General features: G+C 40.4%; 1 protein-coding gene across 1 annotated transcript in view; it reads right to left on the bottom strand.

Moving 5' to 3' along the window:
- Positions 1-784: 784 nt before the first annotated feature.
- LOC101989059 (beta-galactosidase-1-like protein 3) overlaps positions 785-12,768 on the bottom strand; it is a 30,217-nt gene continuing 18,233 nt past the window's right edge. Inside the window, exons 12-19 of the mRNA XM_005347455.2 lie at positions 12,220-12,326; positions 11,254-11,394; positions 10,732-10,803; positions 10,207-10,285; positions 9,712-9,799; positions 9,326-9,437; positions 1,105-1,221; positions 785-974 (exon numbers count right to left, since the gene is read on the bottom strand). Coding sequence (XP_005347512.1) covers positions 903-974; positions 1,105-1,221; positions 9,326-9,437; positions 9,712-9,799; positions 10,207-10,285; positions 10,732-10,803; positions 11,254-11,394; positions 12,220-12,326 — 788 coding nt within the window. The 3' untranslated portion in view covers positions 785-902. The remainder of the gene's footprint in view (positions 975-1,104; positions 1,222-9,325; positions 9,438-9,711; positions 9,800-10,206; positions 10,286-10,731; positions 10,804-11,253; positions 11,395-12,219; positions 12,327-12,768) is intronic.

Below are 12,768 nucleotides of genomic sequence, written 5' to 3'. Positions count from 1 at the left end.
AAATTATGGGAGTGGTTTTTTCCTCTTTTGAACACCTGACTTGACTACCTACTACGTTGCTTGAATCCCTATATATAATAATATGTCATTACATATTATATATATATATAATACTATAATAATCGAGGTAAGATCATGAAAGGTTAGTGACTGGAGCTTGGGCCAGAACATTCTTTATATGAGAGAATATGTTTGACTTCAAATGGTGTGATTTGGGATTGGTTGGATTATTAATGGATGTATGCTAATCTCACTAATACTTTTTCATTGACAGTAAAAGGTTCCACTACATCCAAATAACCACGAAGTAATAAACTTTAGCGGTCTCAGTGCCAGGTTTTGCCACTACATATGTCAGAACCAAAGCAAATGTCTATTTGACCTTTGATTGGATGTGACCCAAGAGATCACCTTGAAGACAAACAAGACAGGGAAATGTCTAAATACACTGATCTATATTGCCTCCTCCAACACACACACACACACACACACACACACACACACACACACACACCCCACAAAGACCATTCTCCAGTGGAAGGCCAGCTTGCTTCTTCTTCCCTAAGTTAGAGATAATTATATTCCTCCCAAATAAGCACGAGGAAGTAGAAGTAATACTTGCTTTTATTTTGTTCCTTTCTAAAGGCATATCTGGACAAAGAATAAGAATTTATTAAGGAGTACGCATTTAGCTAGATCAATTCATTTATTAAAGATTTTCAAGGCTATAGCCTAAAAACAGGAAGTAAATGGATAGTGTAAGATAAGTAATAATTTCTCTGGGAATTAAGGGTAGTGTTGTATTTTTCTGCGCGCAACTCGATGTTTGATATTCTTAGCAGTGATCAAAATCCTGTCGAAACATTCTGGGATGGCTCCAACAATCCAAGACTTGTGTTGTCCTAGCCTTGCAGCTGGGGTTTGTTTGTAGTTCGGATGTAAAAACCCTTCTCTATCATCTCAAACATGATGATCTGGGAGGGAAGAAAACTGGTGGTGAGAACAGTCAGGCCTGGTGTGCACAAGATGAAGAAGACACTGAAACTGAGGACAAAGGCCCACCTAAAAGTTGATGACGCCTTGAGGCAAGGCTCGGTAACTCACCTCATTGTCTTTCGGCTGAAGCCAGGGGCCAGGAAGGTACAGTGTCCTCTGAGGCCCAATGTCCTGATATCTTCCGAGATTGCGTCCATTGATGAACACGAACCCATAGTGCCAGTTCTGTAGGAATAGGGGTTTGGGACATAGGGACAGAGAGTGAAACCTAAGACACTGTGGCCTGAGAGCAAGATGAAGGAGTCAGGGTACCGAGTAGGAACAACTTAGAATGGAAACATCTAGAGCATCTTCCCACTGTGTGAGAGTAAGCAAGAAGACAGTGGAGCCAGCCTTCCCCGGAGATGCTGCTGTCTGCTGATGAACGTTGTGTGCGCTGCATTTAAAAGCAGGGATTTTTATTTCCCAAGTAAGAACAAGGTAAATGGATGAACAGTACTGCTGAGAGTGAGGAAAGATGCATGTTTTTAATTATATGTTTATGTTTCTTCATTTTATTTGTAAAAATGTGAGTATTCTGCCTCAATGTACATATGTGTATTTGAATGCCTTCTTCTAGGTGAGGTTGGAAGAAGGCATCAGACCCCCTGGTACTGGAGATAGAAAGTTGTGAGCTAAGAACTAGGTGCTAAGAACTGAACCCAGAATCTCTGAAAGAGCAGCCAGTGCTCTTAACTGCTAAGCCATCTCTCCAGGCCGAATATAATCTTTTATAATCTACTGGCAATACATCACATCACAGTTACAGGAAGAATATTTAGGACAAGAAAACAAAGAGACAAGGAGACCTCTTGATGATTTTTTTTCCACTAGAGAAATCTTGCTCAGGGAGCTGCTGAGAACCTAAATAGAGCCTTTCTTAGCTCGCAAACAGAAAAAAAAAAAAGGCTATCAAAGAAGCTCATCAAAGAATGTACTCTTTGAGTCAGGACTCTAAGGGACTATACTCTAGGAAAGGGTGAAATAGAAATTGTTCATTCACCAGAACCTTAATAAGCTATCAGCGGAGTGACACAGTAACCCTTAGGAGCAAAATTCTCTATGATTCCAATTTTGTCTTCACTGTAAAACCTCCATAAAACAGCTGAACAAACTAAAGACTGGTTTATTTAAATGGTGATAAACACGATAATCAAAGCTTTTAAAACCCAAGGTCAATAATGCATGTTATCGTATTGAATATACCAGACATAGGTATTTAATTTAAATGCACATAAAAATACTAAGTGGTCATCCCTGAGATCATATACATATAGCTAACGTTATAGGTACTGAACTTTTTAATGTATATATTTATGAATATATAAGTATATAGATTCAATAATTAAAGAAAGAGAGGCCATGAACTTGAGAGAAAATAAGGCGAGTATATGAGAGGAGCCGGAAGGAAGAAAGGGAAGGGGGAAATTATGTAACTGTATAATAATTTTAAAATATTATTTAAAAAAGCCTAAGGCTTGCTGCTGGTGTTTATACAGGCTGTGGTCCCCTCACGAAAGGTGGTGGCCATCCAAAAATCAGATGCCTCCCTGGGGTTGGTAATCATGCTTAAGGTCAGTTGCTAAACCTTCACTGTTTAATAAAAGGCAACAAAAGACTATTACAAGACAGCCATGGCAGTCTGAACCCCACACTGGGTCTCCAATAAGGGAATAATGATTACAGTGCCACCCTTGGTCAACAGACTCACCACCAGCCCCCTATTTTACTTTAAAATCTTGTCAAAACCTTATTCCAGCCATTCTCTTATCTCTTTCACAAGATCTTCTACTATATGACTGCTCAGAGCTAATAACCAGCTAGATCAAGCAGAAAGAAAAATAAAAATACAAACTGAGCTCTACTGAAGTGAGGGAAAAAATATAATATGCAGATGGAGCCAATCTATGGTAGCAAGCTGGGTATACAACAGTCTTATCCCATGGGGCTACTGAAGCCAAAAAGCCTTTGACACAAGACAAAAGTCTTTGATGCAAAAGTCTGAGAATTTAATCCTGATTCAGAAGTAGAAAACAGAGAAGATCATTAGCTTTATTTTGTAGATTCCAGATATGCCTTTTTGGTTTTCATGCTCATGGTATAATCTAGAAAGAGAAGTCTTCTAAACACAGATGGAAAAGAAATCTAACACAGAAGGAGGATCCACAGGTTGCTTCAGGCAGTAAAGGACTCAGAAGAGATGGCAGTCATGTACTGCAGAGGACACAGAAGGGAAAACTCAGAAACAGAAAAAGAAAACTCCAGCTGGCATTAAAGTGAAGTGTGTGGGTTTGTCCAGATTCTTTGCCTTTCTTTTGTCCCCTCTCTGCCTCTACCTAAATCATTCCTTCCTACTCTGAGGAAGACATTTCAAAACAAAACAGTAGCCTTTCAAACATTTCTCATCTGTGTAGACAAAGCCTTCCCCAGATTAGGCTCAGGAAACTGGCAAAGCCTTTTTCTGGTCCAAGGATTAATGTTTCCGAGTGATTGATCAAATTGTGCAGAAACTATGAACCACATCTTCCAGATTACTGCAACCTGAAATCCTTCTCTCACACAGAATCCCTACCTAGATTAGCTAAGCCTGTCTCCTTGGGCAGCCCTGTACCACACACTCATTGTCCTAGTTACTGATCTATTGCTATGAACACACCATGTTTATTTGTTTGTTTGTCCATTTTTCTAGACAGGTTTTTCCTCTGTGTAACCACTTTAGCTGTCCGGGAACTAGCTTTGTAGATCAGGCTGGCCTTGAACTCACAGAGACCTATCTCTGCCTCCTGAATGCTGGGATTAATGGCGTGCACCACAAAAAAAGCATTTAAGTAAGAGCCTGCATACAGTTTCAAGATTGCACGCATTTTCAGGAGCTTAGTCCTCAAATAACATGGCTGGGAGCAGACAGCAGGCAGCCATGGCGCTGAAGCAGTAGAACATAGAGAGGGAGCCTGAGCCTGCTGTTAGTTTATGAAACATCAAAGCCCATCCTCAGTGACACACCTCCCCCAATAAGACCTCATGTACTCATCTTTCCTCACACTTCCACTAACTATGAGTCAAGAGGGGCCATCCTCATTCAAACCACCACACCCAGATCTGTTTCCAGCTATATACAATAATACCACCTTCTCAACTCAGATGTATAGAATAAAGCAGATTTTCCAAGTTGCTGATTTGGCCCATATGTGTCTCCATCAGAGCACACGTGGCCTGCCTGATGCCAGGTTTTCTGTCCGTGTATCTGCCCTTTCAACATTTATCACTTTAGTTAGGTTTCCAGAACAAAGCCACGCAGGTGCCAAAAGAATAACTAAGTCAACTAAGAATTGTACTCTCACTGGGAAGAGCAGGAGAAGACATGGGCATGCTGCCAGGAGAGAACTTCCAATGGGATTTCTGAGATGTTAGAACACGATGGACAATGGCGTATGGGCACTCTAGTCCTCTGGCAAACCTTAAGGGGCCAGTCGCACTTAAGGTCAGCCCAGACAGCTTCACCAGAAAGCTACTTTTACCCATTGTCCTGACTCACATGAGGGCTGCTATAAAAGAAGCTCAAGTTCACCTCTGTGAAATGCTCTAGTACCACCATCCTGGGAAGTACTAGCCCCAGCATACCCGTGGATGTAGAAACGGAACTGCCAGTAAATCACACAACCTATCTAGGGCAAGGATTGCCCACCCTTGTTAAGTATACAGGCTTAAATGTATATTTTCATTCAGGGATAAGATTTTACCCTTATTAATCAGAAGAATAAGCATTTCAAAACCTGGAAATCGGGATCCACTTAAGAGTAGTGTGGTGAGTAGAATAAGGATGGACCACATAGGCTCCCATATTTGAATGCTTAGTCATCAAGGAGTGGCACTATTTGAGATGGGTTAGGAAGTGTGGCCTTGTTGAAGGAAGTAGGTCACTGCAGATGGGTTTGGAGGTTTCAAAGACCCTCACCAAACCCAGAATCTTCCCCCCTGATGTCTGTGGGTCTAAAAGTAGAAGTCTCAACTACTTCTCAAGCAACCTGTTTGCCTGTGTGTGTAGCCATGCTCTCCTGTAATGTAACAATAATGAATTATTTTTCTGAAATATGACTAAGACTTATCAGAGGCTTAGTCCAGCGTCATCAAAGTGGGAAGATGGGTGACAGGCATGGATGGCAGTGCTGGAGAAGTCTTTGAGAGCTACATCCTGATCAATACTGCCGGGCAGGGGAGGCATTGAGAAACAGAGAGAGAGAGCTGAACCTAGTATGGGTTTTGAAAGCTCAAAGCTGACCTCTAGTGACATGCTCCTCTAACAAGACTACACTTCCTAAACCTTTCCAAATAGTGCTACTCCATTATTATGAAGTATTCAAATATATGAGCCCATGGGGCCCATTCTTATTCAAACTATCACAACCTTACTGAATAGTCATACAAGCATAGGCCCCTGGATTTATTATACCAAAGTAAAGATAGCACAGAACCAATGTGCTAGAGATAAGATATTTCTTTGTTTGGTGGAGGTTTGTTTATACCCATGGCTGCGAAATAGACAGACAGACAGACAGACAGGTTGTCAAACTTCTCTAGAGGCATCTGATGACAATTCTAATCATCTACCATCTCAAGAAAGTAAACTCTGGCCCAGCTAACAAACATTGTTCTTGAAAAATAATAAAGCCCTCTGAGTATTTGCCTTGGAACCAGAAAAGTGAATTCTGGCATACACCTGACAAAACATTTTTGCTCTGGAGGGGGATCATGAACACTTGATTTAAAACTCTAAAGATAGTACCTAACGATATGGCCTGGGCCATTTCTCTTCAAAAGAGAAGGATAAATTCCTTGGTCAAACTAGTGTTCAACAGCCAAATCACTTTAGACCATATTCTGGCTCAGCAAGGACAGATTCATTCTATCACAACTGTCTCTCCTGTTTCCATTCCCACTTTTTCTAAAGTTATTTTTAAAGATAAGAAGAAATGCATCCTGGCTTTTGGAAATATTCCCCAAAGTAACACAATAAATAACATTGTCAGAGTTGTTCTGGCAATTTCAGTTAGGAAGCCTGTACATATTTGTATAGTAAAGCATTTTGAAAGAAAGCACATTCATGAGGAACCTCTGTTTAAGACGTATGTTAATGAGTGAGCTCAGTTTAAAGTCATAACTCAATAAGGAAAGGTGGTGGACATGTTCCTAAGCAATACTTCAAGGTCATGGGACACGTGCTTAAATGTTAAGAAGAACACTTCTGGGCATAATCAACTTATGTCATTAATGTGGAAGACACACAAAGATGAATCCAGCTAAGACCTGCCTGAACTGGCCTTGCCTGTAATCAGATTGATGACTACCTTAATTGTCATCATAGAACCTTCATCCAGTGACTGACAGAAGCCGATGTGAAGATTCACAGTGAAGCACAGATCTGAGCTTCCAAAGTCTAATTGAAGAGAGGAAGGAGCAATAATATGAACAAAGGGGTCAAGACCATGATGGAGATAGCTATTGAAACAGCTTACCTGACCTAATGGGAGGTCGTTGGCTCCAATCTGACAACTGGGGAACCAGCATAAGATGAAGTAGGCCCTCTGAATGTGGCTAACAGTTGTATGGTTGGGGCAGAGTGTGGTGCCAGTGGTAGTTGGACCATGATTTATCCCTACTGCTTTAACTGGCTTTATGAAACTCATTCACTTTGGAGGGATACCTTGCTCAGCCTGGACATAGTGGGAAGGACCTTGGTCCTTCCTCAAAGTGATGTGCTAGACTTTGTTGCCTCACCATGGGAAGCCTTACTCTCTCTGAAGAGTGGATGAGGATTGAGTTGAGGGAAGATGAATAGAGAGGGAGGAGGAGAAGGAGTAGAAATTGGGATTGGTATGCAAAAATGTAAAAAGATGGTTTGTTAAAATGTAAATAAATAAATTTTTTAAAAAAGATGGAAAAAAGTCCTATAGGCATGCTGAACTTCTTTTTCTCAAAAAGATTTATGCCCCTTATGGACACTTGTTTCATTTAGCTACTAACAAATTTGTCACCTTTGCCCACCATACAAAGATATGCTAAAAGGGAGCCATGACCGCTTAGGTGTGCTGAATAAAAAGATCTGGGATTGGTTTACTATTATTATTGTTGTTGTTGTTGTTGTTATAAAGTAAGTCTTAGGACCCCTGGGAACTCACATAATAATTTGCTTCTTTGTTTTGTTTTATTACAGCATTTAAAGACATAACTACTTATGACACTAGTTGCAAAGATAGATGTTATTTTTAAGAAGAGACAATCAGAAAAATGTCATTAGTAACAACAAAGTTAAAAATGTAAATAAGAAACACAGTTGAAAGCCTCAACAACAGATCAGATCAAACAGAAGGGCTTCTGAAATTCAATACTGTGAATTATACCAGTAAGGAAAAAAAAAGGAGGAGGAATAAAGGGGGTGGGGAAGGAGAAAAAGGAGGAGGCAGTCTATGACAATTATGAAATGTTAGTAGGCAAACAAATGCTCATATCATAAACATCACAGCAGGAATGAAGAGAAGTGGCATAGAAACATACTTGGTAAAATAATAGTAAAAATTCCCCAAATATTGGAAAAGACCCAGACACTCAAGAAGTTCAAAGAACCTCAATTACATTCTACCAAAAAAGGTTTTCTCTGAAGCCAACAAAACTTCAAAGAGAATTCAGCATCAGTAAGAGAAAAGCATCAGCTGCACAGAAGGGAATGTTCAATAGGGTAGCTGTGCTTTTCTCAGAAGAAAACTTACAGGCAGCAGCAAATGAGCTGGCATGTCCAAAGTCCAGAAAGAGAAAACACAATGCCTAGAACACACATCCCTCAGAAATGAAAGAGAAGTAAATTCTCCCCAAGACAACAGGAAACTGGGGGATTCCAGCAGTCCCGAGAAAGGGATAATTGAGTTCTACATCTGAAAGCAAAACCATGACAACTAAAACCAGAAAAGCAATTAAAATGCAGGAGTCCCAGATAGAGTAAATATATAGAAGGAAGAGATGAGAGACTCAACCCTGATTTACAAAACTGGTCGAGTGTGGCAGGTCATATCTATATTCCCAGCACCAGAAGGAAAAGCCAGGCTCATTGTCACAAATTCAAGTCAGTGGGAAAGAAGTAACAAAAAGTAGAAAAAGATGAAATGGAGATTTAAAAACAACAATATAAAGTATCACTAAAACAATCATTTGCTTTTTTGGAAAGGCAAAATTCACAAACCATTAGTAGACTGACCAAGAAGAAATTTTATTGTTGAATATTGAAGCACATTTAAACGTAAATATGTACTTTGGGCAAACACAGATAAGTGGAATATGATAAGTTTGAAGGAGAGTCTGCCATTTGTTCTGTAGATGTTATTTATAATTGTTTGAATTTTATATTGTATTTTCATATACCTTATAAATAGCAACAAGTTAGGATGATTGAAGAAGATCATACAGTTTTATTGGAAGAAAGGAATAAATATTCTTCCAAGTATATCATGGCCTTGCTTGGGTTTTATTTGCTTTACTTTTATAATATTTTAATATTATAAAATATATTATTAAAATATATATGTGTGTGTGTATGTGTGTGTGTTCTCTGAGAATTTTATATATATTTTGACCATATTCAAACTTTCTCCCCTAACTCCCCCCAACACTGCCTCTATTCCTACTAGACTTTGAGCTGTTTTTCCCCCTCTCAAGGTCAGTTTGTGCTTCCCAAATCTTGGCTGTGTCCACATACCACTGGATCATGGTAGAACCATGAACAACTCCCAGCTTCTAAGAATTGCCAATCGCTCCTGAGCTTGTGGTGGAACTTTATGCCCAGCTCTCCATTCTGGGATTTGCTCTTGCTTAGGTGTGCACAGGTCTTACACATGCTGTCACAGCACTGCAAGTTCACGTCTCTGCTCTGCTGCATCCAGAGACAGTGCTTCTGTGGAGTCATTCATGCTAGGACATTCGTTCTGCCACCTCTCCTGCAATGTCCTAGAGTCTTCAGAATGCTGTGTGTGGGACTCGAGGAATGGCTGAGTGGCTAAGAACACAGACTGCTCTTGCAGAAGACCTGAATTCAGTTACCAGCACCTATGCCAAGCAGCTCAAAACTGCTTGTATCTCCAGCACCAGGGGATCTGACTCCCTCTCCTGGCCTCCGAGAAAGACCACACACATTCATGTATACATACACACAAACACACATACAGACATTCATTTTAAAAATAAAATACATCTCAAATGAAAAGACGTATTTAGAGCATCATAAAGGAAGAGGAGGCTTACTTACTGAAAGGTCCAAGAAGGTATCCTTGGGGGAAGAGCCAGCCTTCAAGGTCCCCCTATAGAAGGCAGGACCTAGATAATGCTCAGGTGCATGCCTCCAGGTGGCAGAATGGAGCCTGGAGGAGGGATCAAAAGATTCAGCTTAGAAGAAGTCTTACCAGATCTTCTTCCAATACGTAACCAATGAAGACCAGGATTTCATCGACAAATTAAACTCAAAGTACTAGAATAGCAATTGAAACACATAATTGTTTCTAGTGCTGAAGTGGAGTATCTGGGACATGGAGTCTCCCCACTCCAGGTGTCTGAATCTTGGGGTTTTCATCAGCAGAGAAAGAACTTACGAGCTCTCAGATCCTCAGGATGCATTGGGGGTAGGGAGCAACCTACCTCTTGAAGAAACTCATCTTCAAGTCCAGCGAATAGATGGTGAAATTTCTCAACAAAGTGCCATTGATTTTAACATTCCCATCTATGCCTATGGACAGAAGCAGAGAAAAGACTAGCAACAGGGGCTGGATATTCACCAAAGTTTGGGACAGAGAAATAAGAATTATAGATGCTATCGGTCAAGAAATATATCCAAGAGTATAAATATTGCACTGACCTATTTCCCTTAAATTTTTTTGTTGTATGCTTCCACACTACTAGAAACAGCTCATACTTAGTATAGGGATTTTTCATAAAAGAACACTAAATCCTGATCTAAGATGGGACAGCATCCAACATAATTGCTCTTCCTTCCCGCCATGGATAACAAGAAAGAGCAGAACAAAGGAGAGGCACGAAGTAACATTCCCAGGGAATCATTTCTGTCTTCCCAACCCCCAGGAGCTTCAGGCAAATGAAGAGAAGATACACATATATCTCAGCACGAAAGCCTACCTTTCCACTCATGTTGTATTTTCCATGAAAAATTTACCCGGCCTTGGTTCTCAACCAGGATCCTCAGAAGCTGACAATCCTGCTTAGGCAAACAGTTAGTGGAAACAAAATACCTGCCTATAGCTCATATTCTAGAACACATTCCTGTTTTCAGTACATCTCTCTGTCTCTGCCCCCCCCCCACCTTCCTACACACATGCACCCTACTGGGCTCATCTGCTCTTTCTTTATTGCTGTTCCTGTTAGGACAGGCAGAAAGAATCTTTCATTCTGCTTTTGATAAGCGATCCAAACAGGAGCTGGGGGTTGAGTGGGACCCAAGAAGAACTTCTACTCTTACTAAATAACTTATCCTATAGGTACCTTGACCCCCAAAGCTTTGAAGACGCCTTAAGATTACAACCCTTCACCTTCCTGCTACAGCCTTTGTGAGAAGCCCAGAGGAAAGAGATGGCAGTCAAGCTCCAGAACCAGGCGGCCTTAAAGGGGCACTCAAGATGTCACCTGGACTGCGAGATTGCTGACCTGAATTTGAGGAATAGTCAGGTCAAAAGTATCCTCATCCAGATCTCCTATCCTTGTGTCATTCAAGAACACCTACGAAAAAAGAGCCGGCATCAGACAGGTTGATAGGCCTGCCTGCAGGACAGAGCTTTAGTTAGAAAGTTGGGCTGACAAGGGAGAGGAACTTGATTGGGGGAGGGGGAGGGAAATGGGAGGCGGTGGCAGGGAAGAGACAGAAATCTTTAATAAATAAATAATTAATTAATTAAAAAATAAAATAAAAAAAAAGAAAGTGGTCAGGAGGAAGAGCAAGATGGGTACTGACTTTAGTGCTCAGGTGACTAGAAGCTGAACAGGATTCCCCAGCAGACTCTGAGTTAGAGCAAAACAAACTGTAGAAGTGTATTTGGTTTGGCTGTAAGTTTTCTATGATTCCATCATATTGGTGAAATAAATATTAGCATATGGTGAAGAAAATCTGTGATAGACTCTTAAGAGGCAGAGGAGGGACACATGCCACCAGAGATCCCTGCTGCTGCCTACCTGTGCCGAATCACGGACGTGAGCATAGAGCTGGCCACCAGAGCAGATGGAAGTCTCATAGAGGACCAGTCCAAAGGGCTGACCACTGCCGTTGTTTATTGGAAGATTCTCCATGGTATCTGGATAGTATAACATGACAGGCTAGGATGAAAACAGGGTAGAAACAAAAGACAAATGAGAAGAAGCTAATGATCCTTCTCTTAACACTCCTGTCAGTATTTGTTGGACCACACCGTGGTCTTCAAGGATTTTTTGAATAAAAACAGTTGTGTAATAGATGCTATAACAATGCTTCTATGATAACACATTTACTGACCAAGACAACAGGGCATTGTATCGACTGCATAACCACTATAATCATAAAAATGAATCAGCAGAATAAATAAATGTATTGCAAAATAAATGAAGATGAGAAATAAATATTCAAGTCAATAAACATTGATTTATACAGAGCATTTACTGATCACTGCTCTTGTCTAAAATAGCAACAGTAGAGGTGAAGCCAATAAAAATTCAAGAGTTTGGTTTCTACAGATAAGACAGGTTTCTCATTTAGAGAGAGAAAAAACACATATAATTAATGAAAATACAAACTAAGTAATGAGTAATAAAGAAGATTGTTTTCATGGATTCATAGCTAAGTGATTTCCATCTGTGGACCCTATGATAACATTCACCAAGTGAGTCCTTTAATCTGGGAGTAGGATCTTCCATGAGCGCCATATCCTGCTATGCCTGTTTTCTCCTTAATTCTGCAAGTAAGTTCTTTATCATCTTCTCCATAGAAACAATTGGCTCCTGGCCAGTAATTCCAGGTTCAGATACAATGCCATGGAGTAATTTTCAAACTCTACCTTAGAAAAGATCCTTGTTGGAATATCTCCTCTGAGACACACATTCTGCTCTCTTATTTCTCCATGGCCCCGTCCTCCACCCCTGCCACTCCAGTGCCCAAGCAGTTCTCACCTTGTTTAAGTACGGTAGGATTTCAAACAATGGCAAGTAGAATGATAGACCCACAGTTGGGTATACAGTCTTGGGAGTACGAGGAGGCAACCGAGGCAGGGAACCTGCTGTAATGAGAATGGATCATGGGACTAAATGACTAAAATGAATGTTTTTTCTCTTAATATTCTCATGACTACCTGTCCTTTATATCCAGAGATAGTTAGGGAGAAAATGAGATTTATACTAGAACAGGTTTCTCTAAGGGAGATAACTGGTACCATTTTTCATTTTGTGGTCTGGTATGGACACATATCTAGTTAATACTACTTCCTGGTGGGCACATGTACCTAGTCACATGTGTATCTCCTGTACCTAGTGACGTAGAGACAGAGGACTAGTAGAAAGCTGTGTGCTACACCTTTTGCAATGCTGTTTTTAGCTCTTTTCTAACTCTCACTGGACACCTAATTGGATGCATTTAGTTAAAGTCAATATAATATGTTTTCTTTCTGCATATGTGGCTACTACATAACACATAATACTACAGCTTTGCAAATGGGAAATTCT

Source organism: Microtus ochrogaster, chromosome 5 (assembly GCF_000317375.1).
Source record: "Microtus ochrogaster isolate Prairie Vole_2 chromosome 5, MicOch1.0, whole genome shotgun sequence".
In the NCBI taxonomy this organism is placed as follows: domain Eukaryota; kingdom Metazoa; phylum Chordata; class Mammalia; order Rodentia; family Cricetidae; genus Microtus; species Microtus ochrogaster.
Note: the sequence above shows the minus strand (reverse complement) of the source record. Positions and strands in the feature narration are given on the sequence as shown.